The 26,376-nt window shown below is 39.4% G+C and overlaps 1 protein-coding gene and 1 pseudogene across 4 annotated transcripts in view; both read left to right on the top strand.

Annotated features, from left to right (window-relative positions):
- Positions 1 to 14,252, top strand: part of DIAPH3 (diaphanous related formin 3) — a 488,058-nt gene extending 473,806 nt beyond the window's left edge. For all 4 annotated transcript variants that reach the window (XM_021697835.2, XM_021697836.2, XM_021697837.2 and 1 more), the window contains one exon: positions 13,514 to 14,252. In XM_021697835.2, coding sequence (XP_021553510.2) covers positions 13,514 to 13,776 — 263 coding nt within the window. In that variant the 3' untranslated portion in view covers positions 13,777 to 14,252. The remainder of the gene's footprint in view (positions 1 to 13,513) is intronic.
- Positions 14,253 to 18,191: 3,939 nt separating this feature from the next.
- Positions 18,192 to 18,298, top strand: LOC123324345 (annotated as a pseudogene).
- The last annotated feature ends 8,078 nt before the right edge of the window (positions 18,299 to 26,376 follow it).

Consider the following 26,376-nt stretch of genomic DNA (forward strand, 5'->3'; position numbering starts at 1 on the left):
ATTTCTGGGCTTTCTATTCTGTTCCATTGATCTATGTGCCTATTTCTGTGCCAGTGTCATACTATCTTGTTGTAGTATATCTTGAAATCTAGGACTGTGATACTGCCAGCTTTGTTCTTCTTAAGATTGCTTTGACTATATGGGGTCTTTGGTGGAACTATACAAGTTTTACCATGATTTGCTCTAGTTCTGTGAAAAATTCTATTGGCATTTTGATAGGGATTACATTGAATATGTAGATTGCTTTAGGAAATATGGACATCTTAACCATAATTGTTCTGATCCATGAGCATGGTAGGTCTTCCCATTTGTGTCATCTTGAATTGCTTTCTTTCTTTTTTTTTTTTTAAGATATATTTATTTATTTTAGAGAGAGAGAGTGTGCATGAGCAGGGACAGAGTGTGGTGGGGGAAGAGCAGACTCCTCGCTGAGCGGGGAGCCCAATGCAGGTTTCAGTATCAGGACCCTGAGATCATGACCTAAGCTGAAACCAAGAGCCAGATGCTTAACTGACTGAGCCACCCAGGCACTCCATCTTCAATTTCTTTCATCACTGTTTTATAGTATTCAGAGTATAGGTCTTTCACCTCCTTGGTTAAGTTTATTCGTATGTATTTTATTTTTGGTGCAATTTTAAGTGGAATTGTTTTCTTAATTTCTCTTTTGCTACTTTATTATTAGTGTATACAAACAATAGATTTCTGTATATTAAGTTTGTATTCTGCAACTTTACTGGATTTATCCTAATAGTTTTTGGTTGGAGTCTTTGGAGTTTTCTCTGTATAGTATCATATCATCTACAAATAGAAACAAATTTACTTTTTCCTTACCAATTTGGATCCTTTTATTTCTTTTTCTTGTCTGATTGCTGTGGCTAGGACTTTTATTTCCACCAATAAAAGTAGTGAGAGTAGACATCCTATCTTATTCCTGATCTTAGAAGAAAAGCTCTGTTTCTCACCATTGAGTATGATGTTAGCTGTGTATTTGTCATATGTTGTCTTTATTATTTTAAGGTATGTTTACTCTAAGCCCACTTTGTTGAAAGTTTATATCATCAACAGATGTTGAATGTTGTTAAAGGCTTTTTCTGCAATATTTATTCTTTTTCTAATTCCTTAGGTGCAAGGTTAGATAGTTTATTTGAGCTTTTTCTTATTTCTTGAGGTAGGCCTATATATATTTCCCTCCTAGAACTGTTTTTGCTGTGTCTTAAAGATTTTGAAGCATTGTGTTTTCATTTTTATTGGTCTCCATGTATTTTTATTTTCTCTTTGACTTCTTCATTGACTCTTAGGTTGTTTAGTAGTATATTGTTTAGCCTGCCATTTTTGCCCAGTTATTTTTTTTTTTCCTTCTAATTGATTACTAGTTTCATACCATTGTGGTTGGAAAAGATGCTTAATAGGATTTCAATCTTCTTGAATTTATTGAGACTTGTTTTGTGACCTGTGATCTATCCTGGAGAATGTTCCATGTGCACTGATTTTCTCCCTGGATGATCTATCCATTGATGTAAGTGGGGTGTTAAAGTCTCCTAGTATTATTATGCCGCTGTCAATCTCTCCCTTTATGTCTGTTAATATTTGCTTTATATATTTAGATGCTCCAATATTGGATGCATAGATAGTTAAGCAATTGTTATATCCTCTTGTTGGATGGATCTCTTTGTCATTATGTAAATCCTTTTTTTTTTTTTGTCTCATTGCAGTCTTTGTTTTAAAGTCTATTTTTTCTGATATAAATATTACTACCCTAGCATTTTGTCCCCCACTGCATCCATTTGCATGAAATATCTTTTTCTATCACCTCACTTTGTCTAAATATGTCTTCAGGACTGAAGTGAGTCTTTTGTAGACAGTTCATAAATGGATCTTGGTATTTTCCACTCCATCATTCTATGTATTTTTATTGGAACACTTAGACCATTTACAAGTAATTTGGTAGGTATATACTTATTGCCATTTTGTTATTTTCTGGTTGTTTTGTACTTCTCTTTTTTTTTTACTCTCTTTCCTTGTGATTGATGACTTTCTATAATATTATGCTTGGATTCCTTTTTATTTTTTGTGTCTCTATTACAGGTTTTTGGTTTGTGGTTACCGTAAGGTTCATATATAACATCCTAAGTGTATAGCAGTCTACATTAAGTTGATGGTCACTTAAGTTTGAACACATTCTATAATAATTTCATTTTTACTTCCTGCCTCCATGTTTTATGTGTATGTTGTCATGTTTTACATCTTTATTCTGCAAGTTCCTTTTACTAGTTGTTTACATATAATTGGTTTTATTGCCTTTCTCTTTGAATCTTTATGCTAGCTTTGTAAGTAACTGCTTCACTACCTTTTCTGTATATTTGCTTTTACTCATGAAATTTTTTTCCTTTCATAATTTTCTTCTAATTATGACCTTTGGTTTTATAGTTAAAGAAGTCCTTTTAACATTTTTTGTAAGGCGACTTTTGTGTTGATTACCTCCTTTAACATTTTTCTGGGAAACTCGCTTCTCCATTGTGAATGATAACTTTGCCACACAGATATTCTTGGATATAGGTTTTTTCCTTTCAGCACTTGGTATATATTATGCCACTCCCTTCTGGCCTGCAAAACTTCTGCTAAAAAATCAGCTGATAGTTTTATGGGGTTTCCTTATACATAACTAGTTACTTCTCTCTTGCTTCTTTGAAAATTCTCAATCTTTAAGCTTTGGCATTTTAATTTTGTGTTGTAGTATGGACCTCCTTGGGTACATCTTGTTTGGAACTCTGATTCCTGAACATGGATGTCTGTTTCCTTCCCTACTCTAGGGAACTTTTCAGCTATTACTTCTTCAAATAATTTTCTGCCCCTTTTTCTCTTCACCTCCCAGAACCCCTCTATAATATAGCATTTGTTTACTTGATCTTGTCCAAGAGATTCCTTAACCTATCCTTTTTTTAAATCATCATTTTTGAAAATGTTTTGTTTTTGCTGTTCAGCTTGGGTGCTTTCCATTACCCTGTCATAAGGATTGCTGTTCTTCCACATCCTCCAATCCATTGTTGATTCCTTCATTTGTATTCTTTATTTCATTTATTGTATGCTCCATCTCTGATTGGTTCTTTTTTATGAATTCCACCACTTTGTTGAAGTTTTCTCTGAATTCATTCCTCTTTTCTCAAGTCTGGTAAGCATCTTTATGATTATCCTTTGAATTTTTAATCAGGTAGATTGCTTATTTTCATTTTATTTACATTTTCTTACATCTTGTCTTGGCCTTTTGTTTGGAGCATATGCCTGTCTCCTCATTTTGCTTGACTCTCTGTGTTTATTTCTATGAATTAGGCAGAACAGCTACTTCTAAACTTGAAGAAATGATCTTGGGTGTGGTTATCTGTCTGGTAACTTTGGTCGGCTGGAGCTTGGGCTGTCATGGGCTGTGGTTCCCAGGGCCCTCTGTGCTAGGGCTGCCCTGGTGGGATAACCATAACTGAAGTGCCGTCTCGGGGCTCTCTCCACAGAGGGTGCCCTGGCAGGACAGCTGAAGCTGAAGTGGGTGCAAACCGGGGTGTCCCAGGGCCCTCCATGCAGGATGCACTCTGGTAGGGTGGGTAAAGTTGAGGCATGTGAGGGCCAAGGGGCGCATTCTTCCCAGGTGGCAGCTGGAGCCCAGGAGTGCACATGATGTGGTTTTGGAATATAAGTGAGGTTCGGTGGGGTGAGGTCCAGAGCCGACAACCAAGAAAAAATTCTTGAGACGTCTTTGGTGCAAAATGGTGATTTATTAAAGCACAGGGACAGGACCCGTGGCCAGAAAGAGCTGCACTGTGGTCTTGAGGAGTGGTGATTATATACCCCGGAGTTGGGGGAAGTAAGGAAAAGGGAGGTTTCAAAAGAACTGTCATATGCTAAAGAGGACTGACCTACAAGATACCAGAGGTCTTGCCATTGGCAAGTTAAGGTGGTTTACCCTTCTAGCAAGATATTAGCATTAAGATGGTTGGGAGATTCCTGGAAGGATGTCACACAGGTCCTGCCCAGGAGTGGGGGGTGGGGGGAGGTTGCAGGGTATTGCGGCTTGTGCTTTGTCCTCAGCCAGCCTTCTCCTCCCTCATCACTCAGGCCAGGACTTCCCAATGTGCTCTATGCTGAAGGTTCCCAGGCAAATTGCCTGGAATCAGAGAATGGGCCTGGAGTGTTTCAGGATGTTTTGTACCCGTGTCATCTTGGCAAGAGGGCTGAAGCTGTGGTGAGCACTGATTAGGGGTTTTCCCAGTATGTGCCATATTGGGTTGCCTTGGTGAGATGGCTGGGGCTAGTGTGGGCTGTAGGACCCAGGGTTCACTGAGGTGGTAGGCCGGCTAGGGTGCCTGAACCCTGCTCCTGTCCACACTATCAAGGTGGAGGGGAAATGAAAATTTTACTGCTTCACAGCCCATTTGTCCTAGAGAGCTCCCTCCCCTGCTGTTTGGCTAAGTTCTAGGGTTAGATCCTTTATATTCTAGTTGCTCTTTTAAACCATGCCATCTGGGGCTGGTATGGGCTAGGTGCCCAGGGCTCCCTAAGGTGGGCAGTCTGGTTAGTGAGCCTGGACCCTGCTCTCCTCTGCACTATCAAGGTGGAGGAGGAGGAACATAAACAGTGGCACTTGCCAGCCCCTCTGACCTGGAGACAGTTCCAGCAGCTCCGCTGCCATGTGGCAGGGCTCTAGGGCTGGGTCCTTTATATTCTAGTTGCCATTTTAAACTGTGGTTGGTTGGTTGGTTGGTTTGTTTTCCTGTGCCCCAGAGCAGATGAACCTGCACAGGTCCCTTTGTCTCCATCCCTCTCTCTCATTCTCTATCTGGGCTGTTTGGTTGTGCAGAAGCTGTTCAGTCAGCCCTCAGTTCTTCAGGATAAATTGTTCTATGAAGAGGTGTAGATTCGGGTGTGATCACGGAGGAGGTGAGTTCAGGGTCTTCCTACATCCACCATCTGTAGCCATTCTTATTCCTGAAGTCGGTAGTTGAAAGAGATGACCTAGGTAAGAATTCCTGGAGGGATCAAGTAGAACATTTACATCTCCAAGGCACAGGGCAAGAATGCAAGTTCCTCTGTGCCTGACAAAAGTGCCTGACTTTTGTTTCCTAGGGCCAAAATTTTTACAAGATTTACAAGCATTTCAAGATAAATAGAGGAGGTCTGGGGATTGGTAGAAAGAATAGGTGGGCTTTAAATTTTTTCTGGAGCTATTTCTCTGGTTTTGTAAAGATTCATAAGGTAAGGACAGTTGCTTTTAATTCCTCAAGGAGTTGGGTTGCAACTTAAATGACATCATAGGCTGATCCACTCATAAATCCTTTTATGAAGGTGCTAGAAAGTTTTTCTTGCCTTCTGGTTCCATAGTTCCATTTTAGCTAAGGGGAGAAGGCCTTAAAAATATTCCCATCAGACTCCAATTATCAGCCTCTGACCAAAGAGCTACTTTATTCAAGTTGATGTTAAGAATTTGCACAGTACCTTTCAGTACACTTCTTTTTCCAGTGGCCCAGTTGATTACAAATGAAACATTGACCCTTGGGCCATATTCTAATGGTGGATGCCTAGAGGGTGTGATATAGGCAGGTAAGGGTTATCTCTGGTGCGTGACCTTGGATCTATTGTAGCTGTAAGGTCACTCACTTGGTAGACTTTTGTTTGTGGTTGTGTTCCAAAGACCTTACACAGTGTTCAGCTATGGATGCAAGTTCAGACATACTGGTGATCTCCCATTCTATGTTCTGCCTTTTTTCAATCCACTCAGGAGATAATGCATTAACTACTCGGGCAGTAAGAGCAGGTTGGGTGATGTTTATTGTATGGAACCTGGAATGCTCTAGGAAGATAGATATATCTTTTGTGTGTTTGAATAACCAATCCCTGCAGGCAGGGAAAATCCTAGGAGTGGCTTGTAAAAGATTAGTTGCTATTTTGTGAGCTTTTATTGGCCTATGAGGGGACCATGTTGAAAATCAAGTATCTCAAAAATCATCCTGGATGTTTTGCCATTTTGCTTCCCACATCCATTCTTGGGCTTCACCAGGTCCCACCATCATTTGTAAAAGCTGATAAGGCCCCCAAAATGACTAAATTCTTCAAAACACTCTTGGGGATCGTCCCTTTAGGAAATTTCCATAATTGTGGTCCTTATTTCAATTTTTGATCAAGGAGTGATTGATACCTGAGAAGGATCTCCCACAACTTTTGGTGGTTTTATTGTAAAGGTAACTGTTTAATGGTCTCTTCAGAGTTGAAAGGCAGTTCAGACAGAGTTAGAATGTGAGTACTCAGGTAACAGAAGGTAGAGGAGAACAGTAGGAGTCCTATCAGTTTTATCATCCTTTGTTTTAGGTACCTCTTGTGTCTTTAATTTTTCATGAGCCTTTTGTTACAAATTTTTTAATGGAACAATTTGGGAATCTTGAAGCCTTTCAGAAGGCACCCCATTCTGTTTAATTCAGGAACTCTTGCTTTTGAGTGCACTTTTTAAATGAACAATCTTGGTTGCCTTTAGTAAGATTTTGCCATTTTTTAGATACTTCTATGTTCTGTAACCTTAGTCCTTAGACATGAAATAAACAGGTATGCTGGAAGGTGGTACACTCAACTTTTTGGAATTTAAGGGTCTCATTTTTAAATTTTCTTTTAAAGCTAAGCCTTTGGATTTCTTGGAGTCAAACTAATACTTAAAAGGGATGTGCCTTTTGGTTTGGGGGTTCTGTGGTGTTTGCCATATACCTCACTGCACAGAAATTGAGGTTGGCCGGTGACCTAGGGTCAATCTGACCTGTCCCATGACCAACTTATCCTAACAAGGGTTAGGTGGCAAGAACTATAACAAGCTTTTAAATGCTAGACCTTTGCCTGCCAGCTTTGCAGCTGCTTCACAGATTCCTATAGCAATAGCCTTTATGTACACAAAACAAGACAGACAAACCTGTGCACCTTAATATACCAGCAATAACCAGAAGATGTTGCTGCAGCCTGGACAAGAAAAGGCCCTGTGTGGCCCACTACCAGTTCCCACCAAAGAACCTTGGACTGGGGGCTCCACGTAACTGGGGAACTGCAAACTCCCACTAACAGTTCCCATGTGGATTTGGGGACAGAATCAACGGTCAGGGGTTTCCACCAATTAAACAAGAATTGTGGCCCAAACTACCAGCTGTTCCCAATGTTGAACTGACTAGAAAGCCAATTAGATTAGCAGCTCAATGCAAGAGCTGAAGTCAGAACCAAGAGGAACTTACAGCCCTCAGAAATGGCAAAGAAAAACTCAAAAACATTCATGGGTACCACTTCTGTGTTTCTGGTTGTTGCCAAAGCTCCCAAAAGTTCACTTTAGATCCCACTGCTGCCACCAAATCGATTAGAAAACAAAATTCGACTGAGTAAATGTGAAGATCAAGCTGGCTTTATTCAGAAATCTATGAATCAGGCAGCATCCCATCTAGCACACAGTAAGGAGCTTCAAGGAGCTGTAAGAAATGGAAGACTTTTATAGGCTGAAAGGGAGTGAGATGAGGAAAGGGTGTATTTCAGGCAAGGTCACCATCCTTTGAAAGGAGACCAAAAGGGTCTATTGGGCAGATTACCTCACCATGCTGGCCAGGTAATTCCAGATTGATTGGTAACCTTTAGTTACATTCCTGGGTGAGGCTGAAACTGCAGTTATGTTAGGTATAAAGTCTTGGCTTGGTGACATGGGGCCCAGCACAAGTGACTCCATTCTGTACATGTTTCTTTAACAAGTGTCAATTATCTCCTTTATTCAGAGATATCCTTTATCATTCTCTTTGTCTTTTTTGAATTGGGGGAGTAATTGTTTTGTTGTTTTTTGTTTTTACGTAATGGGTTTCAGGAAGAGTCTCTTGGCACTCCCAAAAGATTCTGACTGTATACAAAATGCCCTTTTGCTCTTTTTGTCATTTTTACACATTTTCAATACAAAAGGTAAAATGAACAGCAAAATGAAACTAAAGGAAGACAATTATTTATAGCATCAGTAAATCAACAGTAAGGAAAACCACAGGGAGATCGGCTGCTGGCGGCTGCACTAACTTCAGTTATTGCATAGATTAAAAACATATATTTGTCACACACTTTACTATCCTGTACACCCAGTAGTGCTTTAAAAATTATATTTATGGGTTATTTTTTTCTCACACCATTTCTGGGGTGAAACAAACAGCTACTTAGTGGGTCAAAGTAATAGTTAAGAGCAAAAGGTAAAGAATGGGGAAGAGGGACCAAACTTCTGGAAGACCGAACAGAGGCAGTCAATTTAGGACACCAGAGTTTTGTGTTCTTCCTGTCAAAGCTGCCCCAGGCTCACCAGTGACCACAAAAGGCAGGAGCTCAATTTTATATTTCATCTGAGAGTTGGCACTTCCAAGGAGCCAGTGCCCATTAGAACCACAATGTGATGGGAGATCAATACTGACTTAAAGGGAATCATACCTCTTTCTAAACCATAACTGAGATTTCCTGCGGCTGAGAGAGTTTTCCCCAAGGGCCATCAGCCAGGGCCTCAGCCTAAGAAGTATAACAATGGTTGGCTGAAAGGGTTCCTCAGTTGGAGGCCCAGTCGCATATATTTATGTTTACTCTCTTGTCAGCAACTTTCCTAGTTTCCCATGTCTTTTGTGTTACTCGGGGGGGAAACAAGGGAAAAATTAGCTCAGGATGGTGGGTGTTTTTTGTTTTGGGTTTGTTTTGTTTAGCTTTGTCATCCACATCTATAGTCTGCCAAAGGTCATGTGGGATCTAGCCCTAAGTCTAGTTTAAGGCTTTTATTCTCATGTTTAAGTCCAGGGGGTTCTCTGTATTTAAGAGCCATTCAACTTTTCATTCAGTTTTAGGGGGGGGAAAAAAGAAGCCATGGTGGGACTCCAGAATCAATTCTTAGAATGAGAATCATATGAGGAATTAAATTGAAATAGGGTTTTTTGGGGTTTTTGTGTTTTGGGGGGTTTTTTGTCTTAAAGGAAAATAGCGTGTATTCTCACAGTTTATTTCCACAGAAACGTAGAAACAAGATGTGTGAATTAGATTCCCTTACTGACCCACTACTAAGAATAGCAGCTGGTCCTTGCCATCTGTACCATAATCACAATGGCTCTGGGTATTGGCCGTAGTCCTAGATATATCATACTTCCCTTCACAGACATCAATTGTAACATCTTGTAAAGCCCTAGATTTGATTCATAAAATAATAGCACAAGCCTCCTCACTTTGGAGAGTTAGGCAACCATTCTGCTTTGTCTTAATATTTTTAGTTTCCATTTAAAAATGTATACTGATAGGGATTTGAATTGACAGGATATAGAAATTTTTTTTTGATACCCCAGCCTTATCTTTCATAGAAAGAGTACAAGTGTGTCATCTTGTATTTGGAACCGCCTAATTTCTTGGGAAAAGGCACTGAGCCCACTGGCTTCAAATTACGATTTCTTTTATGCCTCTGAGCACCTATAGAATGTTCTCTCCAATTTAAAGCATTGTGCCATCCCCTGATGTTTGAAGTGAACCATTTAGAAACCAAGTGCATATTTTTGTGTGGAATTTGTATCTGTAGTTAGCCCACATGAAGCCACCACTAGCCAACGTTTAAAATAGTAATGGCAAAAGTCACCTGGCTTCGAACCAACATTATAATAAAAGTGAACGTGCACCTGGGAGCTTCCTTCTACCTGTAAACATTGTGGCTAGTGGCAGTGGGATAGGAGACTCCATCTCAACTTTTATCAGCTTTGCAATTTCAGATGCGATATCCTCGGTTCCACAGTTTGGGACTCCCATGACTGGGAACAAAGTAAAGAGAAAGAAACTGCAATAGTCTCCCACCTGGAGACTACTGAGGTGCGGAGAGATAAATGTGAGGGCTGGAGTGAAGAGTTGTTATCTAAGAGCTTGAAGCTCAGTCTTAAAGAAGTCCTGGTGCACTTTCTTTTTTATTTCTTTGGTGGTTTCAGGAATGGCCACTTTCCATTTTGTGTCATCTTATCCGTCGCTTCTTATAAAAGATTCTCCACCTGAAACCACAGAGGAGTTAAATGCTAACTTGGTTTTTCTCTTCTCTGTGGGTGTGCTCTAGGAACAAAATAATATTTGGAGTTTCCTTAAAAAAAAAAAAAAAAAGGCGGTAGAAATGCTCTTGCCTGCTTTGACCCACCCAGTGGTATCCACCTAAGCCTCCAAAGAAGTTCAAAGAGCAAACAGTTAAAGAAAAGCCCAGGCTCTGCTAGGCATTTCATCCTTGGATCTGGCATCGGTTGAGTAAAGGAGGACTAAAATATCCAAGTGGATATACAGTACTTGCTGTTAGCAACACACAGTTTATTAGTGACCTTGACAAGAGCTGTTTCAGAAGAGTAAAGGGTCAAAAGCATGATTGGAGTGGGTTCAAGAGAAATACAGGAAGAGAGGAACCGAGAGAGTAAGAATGGGCAATTCTTCGGAGATGTTTTGCTGTAAAGGCAGTTGACAATTGAGGGAGTAAATGGAGGATGTGGAGTCAAATACATATTTTCTCTAAAGACTGGGGTTATTACAACTTACTTGGATGCTGAGGGGAGTGATCACATGAAGAAGGAAACCTTTCCTATAGAGAAAAGACACAGCTGTCAGAGGGATGTCCTTGAATAGACAAATGCCAGTAGTACGTGGTGCTCACGGTTAAGGCTCCTCAGAGGGGAGCACAGAAGACCCTAAGGAGGGAAGGAGTCTATATGCAGTAAGTAGATAGATATTGGGGGCAGGTGGAAGCTTATGGGAGTTCTGATTGGTTCTCTGAATGAGTTAAATGACAGCGAAGGAGAACACGTTGGACATTTGATAAGAAAGGAGGAGGTGTGAAATATTTGTCTCGAAGAATGGAAGAATGAATGGACGAGGGGACTGCAGTAGTAGTAAAGGTCGTACTTGAAATTCATTGTCACAATTTCAGTAAGACCCAGAAAGAGAAGGAGCACATGTAAGACCTTGGATGTGCTGTACTGGGGTAGTTTATGTGGGTCTGCGATCTGCTTTACAAAGTTATTGAGAGAATTAAATGTGACAGAAAGCATTTTGAGGTATAAGTACAGGATATGATTATTATGAAACTTAGCTTTGAATTACTTAGCACTTTTCCTTGGCAAAAAGCTTTTCAAATTTGTTTAAGACAGCCTTAGTATCTCTAGAGACAGCATTTGGCTTCTGCCACTGATTTACTCAGTAACTAAGTCTAACCAAATGACTTAACCTCCTTTTGCTTTTACCTCTCCATCTATAAAATGAGGGTGGTAATGTTTAAAGTGCAACAAATGCTTTATAACTAAAGGTGCTGTATAAATGCAAGCTGTTAATAAAATGATATTTCAGACCCCACCGGTACAGTCACCAGAAAGTCAGAAGGGTCAGCCTTGGGTGGTAGCTGCATCCCTTAAGAAGCTTTTATAGAGGGGTGCCTGGGTGGCTCAGTCAGTTAAGCGTCTGCCTTCCGCTCAGGTCATGATCTCCAGGTCCTGGGATTGAGCCCTGCATTGGGCTCCTTGCTCTGCAGGGAGTCTGCATCTCTCTCTCAAATAAAATCTTTAAAAAAAAAACTTTCCTAGAAGGGGAAATCAAGTATCTTGAAGCTGGTGTCACCCACATCATTTGCATTAATTCTCACAACTGCTCTTTGATGTTGATTATTAGAACCTGCAACACACAAGCTTAACTTATTAAAGCCAAGCAGAAGTGTGGATTTCAATCTTCAAAATCCCACCCTTTTCTTTCATTTTGCCACATAGGGAATTGGGCTTGATCCATTTTGTAGCCAGAGAAGGTATGCAGTACTTTGTGTTTATTATACGCCCATATTTTAGCCAACTTACTGTCTTCTTTGCCGTCACAACTGGAGCTAGAGTTGCCCAGCAGCAGAATACCAGCGACTTCATTGGCGATGTCATCATGATGGAGTCCTTTACAAGAAATCAAACGACAAGAAAAGATAGGAATGTCTGGGGGAAAAGAGCAATAAGCTGACCAAAGATTTCCACTTAGCTACAAATGCAGTTCTCAGACATTCTGGGGGCGGGAGGGTGGATACCATAAAATAATAATAATTTGTGCAGTCATGGGAACTGCAGGAATCCTATGACCTCTGTCCTCTTTACTGCAAACACAATATGTACATTATAAATTACAAAGCGTAAACAGCTCTAAGAAAATCAGTGCTCTGTTAGATTTTGATTTCTGAGTAACAATTGCCCACCTGATAGAGGCGGTGAGAAGAAAACTATTTTCTTCCAACAGCTAAAAAGGTGATCATACCTCTAAAATTTGTTGAGATTGTCCAAGAAAGTGTGTAAAATACTCATCCATCACTGGAAGCCCCTGGTCAGGAAATGACAGTGCAGTAAATATCTTCAGCAGCCACCTTTTAATGTACAAGCTGTTTTCGGTTGGAATTTTCAGGACTCACATAAAACACACTGTCATGAGTGACTGCTTGTGCTCGAGAGTCATTACTATTGGGATAATGGAACCTCTCTCAGCAAATAACCAAAAAACTTTAAATGTCATGGCAAGTTTGTTGAAGCCATTTTCAAGCCCCGTTCAAGGTTACATGAATATTGAGGGTGTCTGTTTTTTAAGTTTGAGGTCTAATAACGCATAAGGTTGTGCAATAAGCCAGTTAATTGAAAGAAAATCTAGCGTTCCCTGCAAAAGTCAATCAGCTCAAGCCATTGGTCATTCGCTATTGTGACTTTCACCTTCTAGCCTTCCACGCCAGGCTCAGTGTCACTTACCAATAAAAGAATATATGTGTGCATATGGATACATGTCTATGAATATGTGTGTGTATATGTGACAGATTAGGACATAATTTTGATTTGCTAAGAGGGTTTAATTTGCCAAATGCTACATTTCTTTTGAAGGAAATCATTGAGTTTTTAAAGACCTAGTAGAAACTTTCCTTTTTGTTTTGTTTTTGTTTTAGAAAAAAAATATATTATTCCAACTAATGCATATCTTGGGTCCTAGAGTATGCAGAGGATTCCCTTAGTGCATATTGAGCACCGCTTTGCCCTAGGGCCATTTTAGGCACTGACGTTAAAGTGGTATTTAGAACTGCACCCCCTGCTGTCAGGGAGCTTACATCCTAGTAAAGAGACAGACAGTGGACAAGTAAATAGGTAGATGACTTGTCTGGTGGCTAGGAGTTCTATGAAGAAGGGTAAATGTGTGATGGAAAGGGGCGGTGCTCTTTCTGCTGGATGGTCCTAGAAGGCCTCTCTGCTTAGTAGAGCATTTGAGCAGAGACCAGAAGGAAATCAGCATGCATGCTAAGGAAAGGGTTGTCTATTTATATTTTAGTTTATTCTTAAACTATGTGTATTTATTTCCAATCTACCCTTCTCTGAATATTTTAATTTATCTAAGAGTTGTTTGAGAATAATTATTTTAAAGTAATGTTTCATAATGTGCACAGTCCTTGCTTATCACAGTGATAAATTTTCTGTTTCTCTCTTCCTTACTGTAGAAAATCAGAAAGTGCAGTTGACAGAAGGGTCACGTTCACACTACAATATCAATTGCAACTCAACGAGGACTCCAGTCGCCAAGGAGCTTAATTATAATCTAGACACTCATACGTCTACGGGGAGGATCAAGGCAGTTGAGAAGAAGGAAGCCTGTAATGTAGAAAGCAACAGAAAAAAGGAAATGGAACTTCTTGGCTCTGTTTCTAAAAACGAATCTGTTCCCGAAGTTGAAGCCCTGCTGGCAAGATTACGAGCTTTATAAATTAAACTGGTAAAAAATGATTAAGCCAAACATAAAGCCATGCTCCAAGCTATACCACTTGAAAAAAAAAATTGCTTTTTATATAGGTGACTTTATATAGTTTAAATTATGATATATGTTAGAAAAATAAAGCTAAATAACATGATTGTAGTGCTTTTTCTATGTACTTGAGGTCTTGGCTTATTCAAGATTGTAATGGGTTTTAATGCTTTTCTTGTCTCCTGGTATTCATGTGTTCTATATTTGGTGGTTAAATTATACATAATGCTTTAGAAAACAGGTAGGTGGCCATGTGTTCAGCAATGTGTCCTGAAGAAAATACCATTTTTCTAAGTCACTAATTTTTACCGTCCTGTTTTCAGCATTAGTGAACATCAAATCATCATTGTCAACTCTTGATCTGTATCCATACATATTCCATGCATGTTGTTTATATGGGCCCAGGTTTCTCCTTTGCTCAGATCTTCATGCTATCAGTGTAGCATCAGGAACATAAAATTGAATATGAGAGAGCTGTGAGGAAATGCATGTAAGCTTATTGTTATCATTGTTGAATCTCCGTGTTCATTAGACCCTGTAGGAGACTATAAGGCCATTGAGCACATTTCCAAAAATGATGTACTAGGAATGTGTGCATTCTTTCTTTGTAAAACGCACCTGCTTTTGTATCAAGTGGATGTATACGGTATTACAGTGCTGCCGAAACTCTCAACTGAGAGAGCGTTTTTCCCCTTGGTAATTGTGACTCTGGGATCGAATTGCCATTTTGAAACTTCCCAAGTAATGGGTTTTTTTTTTTTTTTCTGTGAACAAACCTGAAATTGCAGTTTCTTTGATCTGACAATAAGTTTAACAAAGATCTAAAGTGTGTCAAGGAAGGTTTTCCTATGCAAATGTTGCAATTTTACCTCATTTGGGGCATCACATTAACTCAATCCCATATTAAAGAAAATGCTACTTGCACTAAGTGAAAAAAAAAATTGGGGATTTTTTTGTAGTTAGCATATTCTGTAGATAAGCTGTAACTAGACTGCGTTCTGCCATCTATCTAAGCATCTATTTTGCTTTATTATGTGAAGTAAATGCTCTTTTACCTTCAGTTAAAAAGCAGCTATGTGGAACCAGTCTGGCGAGGTCCACTGCTTTTTATTTCCTTGTTTAAGGTGCCACCTCCTTTCAGCTCCAAGTTAATAAAGTTAATTAATTAGAACTATGAACCAGGCCCTGTTTATAGACATTGGGGAATGATGCTATCCACAGCCTGTGTAGGAAGAAATTGTTCTCCTATGTATTGCTGAAATAGAATTGCAACTGGAGGGCAAAGTGCATATTTTCCTGAGAACAAATCTTCAAAATCAAGAAAGGTGAAGGACATTGACACACTTTAGCAGACAGGACCCTAACGGCAAGAAAAGAAGCTGAATAAAAGAATACTGACTGACGGTTCTTCATGTGATTCTGTAAAGACGGGGGCTTTTCAGAAACAAAACAAATTCAACCAGATAGTTTGGACATACCAGGTGGCAGGTAAACACTCTGGAAACATGGGGCCAGGGAGGAGCAGCCTGGCAAGTAAGGGGAAGTGACGACGCAGACCCCCAGGGGCAGAGACATGCAGGCAAGGCCTTAGCCGGAGCCATCAGGCCCCAGAGCATCTGTCTGCGGGAGACGAAGGACAGCCATCTAGCGGGATGACTGGGAGTCCAAAGCTAGCAGAGCACCCCCTGGGGCTGGACTCCTGCAGGTCAGCAGCCCACTCCCTCCCCGTCGCTGACAGGAGTCTGAGCAGGCCCGAATAGAGGGCCTTGTTTTAGATTTCCTCTCCACAGCTAGAGTTGACAGCGCTAAGGGCCAACCAAGAAACAGATCAGTTTCTGCAGCAGATATTTCACTGATAAATGCGCCTTCAACAATGGGCGGGAGGGTAGGATTAGGGTTTTATGAAAAATTCTTAATATTCCTTTAGCCAACTATAGCTGGAAATTATAGTGATGACCTTTAATTTGAGGGCAGACATTGAGATACAATTTCATGTTTCTGGGCAATCTATTCATTTGAATCAGCAGGTAAACTTGAAGCCAAAACACAGCTCAGCACCCTTGATAAAGATGTTCCATCCATGCCAGTGACAAACCCCAAATAGGTTCTCACTCCCTCTCTGGTCAGTGTAGAGAATTTGGCAAAAACACACAGACAACTAAGTGATCACTGAGTTGTCCAAAAGCAAAGACCTGCTGCTAATAAGTTTTCCCAAATATCTGAAGGGATTTAAAAATAAGGAAATGATCTAATCATACAGCACATCCTATCTCCCCCACCCCCCATTATCCTCAGGGGATACATTCAAAGACAACCCTCCAGGGGATGCCTAAAATTGCAGATAGTACCAAACCCTATATATATTATGCTTTTTCCTATACAAAGTTTGTAAATTAAGCACAGTAAGAGATTAGTAGCAATAACTAATAGAACAATTATAACAATATAATAAAAGTTATATGAATGTAGCCTCCGTCAAAATATCTTAATGTAGGGGTGCCTGGGTGGCTCGGTCGGTTGCGTGTCCAACTCTTGATTTTGTCTCAGGGTCATGGGATCGAGCTCCATGTCAGGCTCCATGCTCAGCACAGAGTCTGCTTGAGTTTCTCTCCCTCTGCCCCTCCCCCCACTCACTTTCCCTCCCTCTCTCTCAAATAAATCTTTAAAAAAAGAAAATCAGTGTAATATACTCACCCTTCTTTTTGTGACATGAGATGATAAAATGCCTCCATGATGATTTGAAGTGAGAGGAATGACACAGACCTAGTGTTATGCTACTATTCACCTCTGACATTACGTCAGAAGGAGGATCCTCTGCTTCCAGACTATGGTTGAACCACAGATAACTGAAACCATGGAAAGTTAAATCAGACATGGAGGCAGGGAGGGTACTACCCTATATGCATGTATGTCCTTTAACATTTAGATATTTAAACAAAATATGTCAAAGTTTATATGAAGAAGTAGACATTTCAATAATTTATACCAAAAACTTTCTGAGTTTCCTAGTTAAAAAACTAAATCATTTAGGTTATAATTTATATCTATGTTATATTTCATCTTATTAAACTCTCTTTTATGGGTAAGCACAGGTGGGCTGGGAGCATATTTCATGGTTACTTGTGTGCCAACCATTTGTACTGACGATGTAACTTTTTAGAAGTGACAGGTCCTAAAAAATAAACCGCTAATTTGATTGAAACTCAAAAAGTGGCATTCATATTTTCTTCATATTATTAAAATTTTTAAAATCCAGAAATTGTAAACTGGCAGTGTAACAATACTCAGTTTTGTCTAGTCATTAAAATTTGTTATGACGTGTCCTTGCCAGGCAAGAGTGTTCTTAAAATATGTCCTGGGGCCAAACCGTGAAGCCATTTTGCTCTAAGAGCTACGCTTTAGCAAAAACACAGGAAGTTGCCAAAGAGCCACAAGACTGGATGGCATTTCAAAACTGAATCCAAATCTCCCCGTAAAATGAAAATAATGTGACCTAAACCATAAAAGTTCATTATTCCTAAACACACCTTTGCCTTTTACAATGGGTATAAGGAGAGTAGATCTTGGGATTTGGAAAGATGGCAGAGTAGGAGGGTCCTGAACTCACCTCCTCCCACAAATACATCAAGGCTGCGAATACATGGACTGCAATTCACTCAGAACAACCCGAGCCTAGCAGAACAGCTATTCCACAGCTAAAGACAAAAAGCCATGTTGAGAAGGGTAGATGAGGCAGAGACACAGTTGTGAACAAAATCCCCAGCACAGCGACCCACAAACAGGGGTGGTAGCACAGGCAGGAGGTCCTCCCTGAGGAGCAGAGGGATCAAGCCCCATATCCAGACACACGCACCCTACCTCCCTATGGGGATCTGCACTAGGAGGATGAGCCCTCAATTTCCGGCTTTGAAAATCAGCAGGACCTAACTCTGGACAGCCTGAGGGCGATACGAAATGGAAAGTCTGTCCTTAAAGGCTCAGGGAACTCTATCACTCACTCCAACAGTGAACCAGAGACAGCAATTTGAAAAACACCTGGGTTATACCTGAAAGAAATTTTAGGTCATGTGCACCCTTCCAGAGCAGCTCCTGCCTCAGGGAAGTGGAAAGCCAGCCCCACCAACCAGCATACTCAATAGCTGCATCCAGGCCTCTCAGCCAGCCACACTGAGGGCTACCCCTGTCCAACAGTGTGCCCACAGCAGTCACAGCCGGCCATTGCCACCAGCTGGGCTGAGGGTCAGCCACACCCACCAGTGCACCTGTGGCAGTCATGGCCCAGTCATGACAGGACAGAAAATGTCTGTGAATGACACATTAGACCAGATAGACTTCACAGTTATATACAAAACATTTCATTCAAAAACCACAGAATAAGCTTTGCGCAGTGGCAGTATCGTAGCCAATGAGGTTTATCCGAGGCGCGATTATTGCTAATTGAAAACTTTTCCCAAAAACCACAGAATATACATTCTTTTCAGGGCAACATGAAACACTGTCCATGATAGATCACATGTTAGGCCACAAAACCAGTCTGAAAAAAATTAAGAAGATTGAAATCACATCAAATATCTTTTCTGACCACAACATATGAAACTACAGATTCATTACAAGAAAAACGGAAAAAACAAATATGTGAAGGCTAAACAACATGCTACTAAACAACCAGTAGGTCAACCAAAAAATCAAAGAGGAAATTAAAAAAACACATGGAGAGAAATGAAAATGGAAACAGTGTCTAAAATCTTTGAGATGCAGCAAAAGCAGTCCTAGGAGGGAGGTTAATAGTGATACAGACCTACTTCAAGAAGCAAGAAAAATTTCAAGCACTCCAACCTTACACCTTACACCTAAAGGACCTACAAAAAGAACAAAGCCCAAATTTAGTAGAAGAAGGGCAATAATAAAGACCAAAGTGGAAATAAATGAAATAGAGATTAAACAATAGAAAAGATCAATAAAACTAAGAACTGGTTCTTTGAAAAATAAACAAAATTGATAAACCTTTAACCAAATACATCAAGAAAAAAAGAGAAGTAACTCAAAGAAAATCAGAAATGAAAGAGCAATACTGTCAACTGAAATAAAACCAAAGGACAACCAACACCACAGAACTACAAGGAATCGTAAGAGACTACTATGAAAAATAGGACCAATACCAACAAACTGAACAACCTAGAAGAAATGGATAAATTCCTGAAAACAATTTCTAAGATTGAATCAAGAAATTGAACAAATAATTATTAGTAATGAGATTGAATCAGTAATCACAGAACTCCCAACAAACAAAAGTCCAGGACCAGATGGCTTCACAGGTAAATTCTACCAAATGTTTAAAGATGAGTTGATGTCTATCCTTCTCAAACTAAAAGAAGAGGAAGGAGCGATTGCAAATTCATTCTATGAGGCCAGCAGTACCCTGATACCCAAACCAGACAAAGACCCTCCAAAAAAAGACAACTATAGACCAAGATCCCAGATGAACATAGATGCATACATCCTCAACAAAATTTTAGCAAACCAAATTCAACAATACATTAACATTCACCACAATCAAGAGGGATTTATTCCAGGGATGCTGGAATGGTTCAATGTTTGTAAATGTGATATATCACATTAACAAGAGGAAAAATAAAAATCAGATAATCATCTCAATAGATGCAAAAAAAAGCAGTTAACAAACTATAACATCCATTCATAATGAAAACTCTCAACAAAGTGATTTTAGGGAGAATGCAATAAAGGCTATATGTGACAAACCTTAGCTAATGTCATATTCAATGGGGAAGAACTGAAAATTTTTCCTCTAAGATCAGGAATAAGACAAGGAGGTCCACTCTCACCACTTTTATTCAACATAGATAGTACTGGAAGTCCTAGCCACAGCAATCAGACAGAGAAATAAAAGCATCCAAATTGGTAAGGAAGAAGTTAAGTTGTTACTTTTTGCAAAAGACACAGAAAACCCTAAAGACAACAACAAAAAACAAAACAAAAAAAACAACCCTATTAAAACTAATAAATGAATTCAGTAGAGTTGTAGAATACAAAATCAATATACAGAAATATTTTGCATCTTTATACACCAGGAACAAAGCAGAGAGAATTTTTTTTTAATCTCATTTACAAATGCACAAAAAAAATAATAGGAGTAAATTTGACAAAGGAGAAGAAAGACTTATATCCTGAAAACTATAAGATAGGGATGAAAGAAATTGAAGACAACAGAAATGGAAAGATATACCATGCTTATAAATTGAAAGAATAGTTAAAATGTCCATAGTACCCACAGCAACCTACCACTTCTCAAAATACAAATAGTGTTTTTCACAGAACTAGAATAAATAATCCTAAAATTTGTATAGAACCACAAAAGACACCAAACAGCCAAAGCAATCTTGAGAAAAAAGAACAGAGCCAGAGGTATTACAATACTAGATTTCAAAATATACTACAAAGCTACAGTAATTAAAACAGTATGGTACCAGTACAGAAATAGAGATCAATGGAACAGAATAGAGAACCCATAAATAAATCCACACTTACATGGCCAATTAATCTATGACAAAGGAGGCAAAAATATACAATGGGGAAAGACAATCTCTTCGATAAACAGTGCTGGGAAAAACGGAACAGCTATATGCAAAAGAACAAAACTGGACCACTTTCTTACAACTTATACAAAAATAAACTCAAAATGGATTAGAAACCTAAATGTGAGACACAAAACCATAAAACTCTTTATTTTTTCCATAAACTCTTAAATGAAAACATAGGCACTAATCTCTTGAATATCAGCCTTAGCAACATATTTATGGATCTGTCTCCTCAGGCAAGGGAAATAAAAGCAAAAATATGCAATATGGACTACATCAAACTAAAAATCTTTCGCACAGTAAAGGAAACAAAACAACAACAACAACAAAACCAAAATGGTAACCTGAACAGGAGAAATGATATTTGCAAATGGTATATCTGATAAAGAGTTAATATCCAAAATCTATAAAGAATTCATATAACTCAACACCAAAAGAACAATCCAATTTAAAAAATTGGCAGAAGATCTGAATAGATATTTTTTAAAGACATACAGATGGCCAACAGACAGGATGAAAAGATGTTCAACATCACTGATCATCAGGGAAATGCAAATCAAACCCACAATGAGTTATCACCTCATGTATGTCAGAATAGTTAGTATCAAAATAACAAGTGTTGGCAAGGATGTGGAGAAAAGGGAATCCTTGTGCACTGTTGGTGGGAATGTAAATCTGGTGCAGCCACAGATTTCCCAAATACCTGCAAAACAATATGGAGATTCCTCAAGAAATTAAAAGCAACCGAATTGGTAAGAAAAGCCACCTGAGTGGCTCAGTCGTTAAGCATCTGCCTTCGGCTCAGATCATGATCCCAGGGTCCTGGGATGGAGCCCGGCATCGGGCTCCCTGCTTGGCAGGAAGCCTGCTTCTCCCTCTCCTACTCCCCCTGCTTGTGTTCCCTCTCTCACTGTGTCTCTCTCTGTCAAATAAATAAATAAAATCTTTAAAAAAAAAATAAATTAAAAATAGAAATATTATGCAATCCAATAATTCCACTTCTGGGTGTTTACCTGAACAAAATAAAAACACTAATTCAAAAAGATCTATTCATCCTCACACTTACTGCAGCATTATTCACAATAACCAAGACATGGAAGCAGCCCAAGTGTCCATCCATAGATAAATGGACAAAGATGTGGTGTATATATATGCAATGGAATATTACTCAGCATTCAAAAGGAATGAGATCTTACCAATTACGACAACTTGGATGGCCCTAGAGGGTATTATGCTAAGTGAAATAAGTCAGAGAAAGACCAATACCATATGATTTCACTTATATGTGGACTCTTAAAAACAAAACAATTGAATAAACAAAATGCTGAATCGGGCCTATACATACAAAGAACAAACTGATGGTTTCCAGAGGGAAGTGGGGGTGGGGGGGGTCAGGAACGTGGGTGAAGGGAAGTGGGAGGTACAAGCTTCCAGTTATGAAATAAAGAAGTCACAAGAATGAAAAGTACAGCATAGGGAATATAGTCAATAATGTAATTCTGTACAGTGACAGTTGGTAACTATACTCACCATGAGCATTTCATAATTATGTAAATATGTAATCACTGTTGTCACCTGGAACTAATATAATATTGTATGCCAACTATACTTCTATTAAAAATTTAAAAATAGTATGCCTGCCTGGCTCAGTCAGTTAAGCATCTGCCTTCAGCTCAGGTCATGATCTCAGGGTCCTGGGATCCAGCCCCTAGTGATCGGGTTCCCTGCTCAGCAGAGAGTCTGCTTTTCCCTCTCCCTCTGCCCCTTCCTCTGCTTGTGCTCCCTCTCTCAAATAACTGAATAAAATCTTTAAAATATAAAATGGGTATAAGGCTGTTACAACTAGTATTGGAGACAGAGTTTGAGGTAAAATGAAATTTAACTGTGTCCTCTAGGGTTAGCCTGTAGGTGCCTCTTTGTCTTCTACTCACCTCATTAGATTTGAGTGTCATGTTTGACACTTCAACAGTACCCTCCCTTTATTTTTTTTTTTCATTTCTTTAAAGGTTTTATTTTTCTAAGCAATTTTAGTTTTACAACAAAATTGAGAGGAAAGTACAGATTTCCCAAATACCTCCTGTCCCCACACATGGATAATCTCCCCCATTACCATCACTATTCAGCAGAATGAGTACCCTCCCCATAGACATCTTCAAAAGACAAGAACTTAAAAGGAATCTTGGTTTCTTCCAGCAAATCTTAAAATAAGTTTTCCCCCTCTACTACCCACTTTGAAACTCCAACCATTGGACAAAAAGATGTTTTAAAAGTTCTAGGTATTTCCTCCTTACAACTAATACCACCAACATTCTCCATGTTCTGACAAATCTACATTATTATATATTTCATGTTTGAAATCTTAATATTTTAAAAGCAATCTGATGATAGAACTGGAAGCCAAATTTATCTCCTCAGGGCAGCTTATTCATTTTCTTTTACAACATCATTCTAAAGCATTTTAATAAACTCCCTATTATATAACTTCTTTTTTTTTTAAATTGTATCTAAAGTTTGGAGCTATCAATTTTTCTCCTGGCATTTTTATCCCATGTTATATTTGGATTATAAACCTATTTTTAAAAATTTCTCTTTTCTCCTCACTTTCTAACTATGGGTTATTAAATTTTTATTTTAATGACGTAGCTCTAATTGGTGTCAGTCTAATCTTAATATTTTATGTATAATCTGACCAGATGTGATTGATGGTCAAACATGAAGCTACAATAAAATAATTAAACAGATTGAGGGCACCTGGCTGGCTCAGTCCATAGAGTATGTGACTCTTGATCTCAGAGTTGGGAGTTCAAATGCCCATAATGGGCATAGAGCTTACTAAAAAAAATAAATAAATGTCAATAAAAATAAAATAATTAAACAGATTGAAACAATTGTTCTCGTGAATTATTTCTTGAGAGCAGGACCAAGTCCTCCAGTAGGTATATTCTAGATAATCTCTCCCCACAATGTCTGTTTTCAGACATGGCTGGGTTCTGGTGGAACAGGCATATCTTTGCCTCAAAAAAAAAAAAAAGGTAGATTAAATATAAATAACAACATGTATTTTTAACTTAAAACACTTAACATGTATCAAGGCAAATAGTTATGTATGAATATATATTAATAATATGGAAATGTCTATTTATATCTTTTGTAATAATTTCAAGGCTCAATATGTGTAAAGCATTCCCTACTAAAATACATCAAAATTAGGCAACAAAAGTTTGGACTTCATAACTACAAGTACTCAACCTCTGAGGGAAGTTTGATTTTAAAATGAGATATTTCTTTTTTACCCTTGTATCAACCACACATACTTGACCCTTACATTGTAAAACCAATTAGCCAATAAAAGCAAACAGGTGCCTTTTCATAGGGGGGCAGTTGGGGGTGGTGTGGGAGGCATTTTCTTTGAAGGGTCTCATCTTGATTCCTTTCCTTAATGACCTAACAAGAGCCATTCTGATGATAAGCCATGACTGACATCCCACACCTGTGGCCTACCCAGAGCATAAGGGTCCAATTTGACTGGGATAATAAATAAAATCTTGTTGTACTATTATAGGATGTTTGGCAAGGACAAGAATTAAGGCACCTTTATAACTCCCGAAGGAATCTGGTGATATTTCTAACGTGATCTCACACATCATTCTGTCCCGCCTGACCTTCCTTGTATCACCCTCCTGAATTATAGCTTGTATCTTTTAACCTCTCCTCCTTCCATAATCTCTCCCCAAAATAAAGGATTTCTGACTAGTTTGTATCCGTTATCCTCTCTTCTTTCCATAGTCTCTCCCCAAAATAAAGGATTGCTGACCTGAGAAAACAAATCTGATTTTTTTTTTAATCTTTATAAGAATGTCAGTTAAAATGTCCTGCAAGTCACTCCATGTGTTTTCTGCAGAACATTTACTGCATCCGTTAGATTAAATGTCTCACTTTATGAAATGAATACTGAAGGTCTCTTAGAGATTAAAAGACCTCTTTAAGAAGTGTCCAGCTTCATTCCTTAATAATTTCTGGGATGTTACAGGACACATTATGTATTCGCCAAGTTCACAAATTTACCACCCTCTTTCTCAATGATTAGTTCCTTTATCCTGGCTGACACTGGGGAGAGTTGTCTCTCAGGCACTTCCTCATGAATCCACCTAGAAAGGGAGTTTTTGATATGTTGTAATAGCTTTTCTCATACTCTCCAGAGAAGCTTAACAGCTTCTGTCTGAGGAGCCAAAAGAGAGTACACTTATATAAGAACAGACACACTTCAAGGACACTGTTAAGCATGAAGATGCTAGCGTCATGGGGGCATGGCGGGCCTGCCTGTGGAGGCCAGAGACCCTGTTCAAGTAGGATAACCTCAGTTAGGATGACTGTTTAATGCGGGTGTGTCCCAGGTACTGCATGAGGAAGGCAAAGCTCAATTTTGATCAGCCCCAAATGTTCTCAAGAAGCTAGGCTTTTGTTATCCTTAGGGCTTCTCTCTTTATATCTGAGCCTCCTTTGAGTTCTTTAGATGGATGGTAACAGCAAAGTATTACCCTTTCATGAGAATAACTGAATTTTAACTTATACCCGATCTAAAAGGATTGAAAGTTTGCTAATAGAGAACTGAGAAGCCACAAACTGAGGGAATCTACATTCACTTATTAAGCTGAACCCTGAGCTGAAACTTCCCCTTGTTCTTTCTGTCTGAATACCCTTGTTACGATCACCTTGACTTCAAGGGGAGCTATTTCCACTTTAATGCTGAGGTCAGAGCATAGGCAAAAATCCTTTTCTTCCATTCTCTTTTGCAGAATTGAGACAAGATGGGACTTTTAAAAGACTTTACAAAGCTCTGAGGAGAAAAGTGAAGGGATAGATAGAAGCCACAAGAAACATAAAGATACCATGCTAATAAATAACAGTCCTCCTCCTCCACAGTACAACACCCCTCGCATTTTGACAAACTGGGGAATGTAGTCCTCCCTTAAGACAGCAAGGGATGAAGGAGTCTAGTGGTGCCTTCGTGAGCAACAACTCCACACTCTTACAACTTCAGGTATCCTCCAGAATGGCGACCATTGATTCAGCCTCAGAATGATATCCCACATGTTCATAAGTATTGTCTGGGCACACAAGCCTTTCCTGCACCTCAGAAAGGAGACACCAGCCTTGCCCAAATTATATAGCATTGTCGCCCTGCTAGAGTCAGCTGAACCCTTGAGGTCTTTGTGGGATGTGGGTATGTAGTTCTCTTGCTGGAAGCTGCATGATGCTGAATAGCACCCACCTTTAGAAGCCACATTGGGGGGCACCTGGGTGGCTCAGTTGGTTAAGCAACTGCCTTCGGCTCAGGTCATGATCCTGGAGTCCCTGGATCGAGTCCCGCATCGGGCTCCCTGCTCGGCAGGGAGTCTGCTTCTCCCTCTGACCCTCCCCCCTCTCATGTGCTCTCTCTCATTCTCTCTCTCAAATAAATAAATAAAATCTTAAAAAAAAAAAAAAAAAAAAAAAAGAAGCCACATTGGGCCAACACTGCACTGACTGCAGGTGTGGGTGTGAACAGAGACCACGCACAATATGGGGAGTTAGGAGAAGGGCAGAACGGGGAGAATGGGATTGAAGGAAGTTTGCTGAGTGGTCCTCCATGAAGGGAGTCCTCCACAGTGAGGGCTGGAAGCAATGCAGATGGAAGTGTCTGACCATATTCAGAGAGAAGGAGGACCAAAAGAAAGGATAAGTACCTTCAAATCCTTCAAAGATTCATATGAAAAAGATACTGAACGTATTTGTGTGTCTCTAGAGACTAGAGCGGGGGTCAACAGTATGTAGGAAGCCACGTTTTAGCTGGAAAGCTGCCCAGTGATGAGAGGCTCTGCTTCAAGATTATGAATCACTGAATCCTAGAACACAAGCAAGTCCTCAAGAGGGATGCCAGAGACCATCGAATCTGAGCTCTTGATTCTCCATCTGAAGGGTGAGG

This window comes from Neomonachus schauinslandi, chromosome 3, assembly GCF_002201575.2.
Source record: "Neomonachus schauinslandi chromosome 3, ASM220157v2, whole genome shotgun sequence".
Taxonomy (NCBI): domain Eukaryota; kingdom Metazoa; phylum Chordata; class Mammalia; order Carnivora; family Phocidae; genus Neomonachus; species Neomonachus schauinslandi.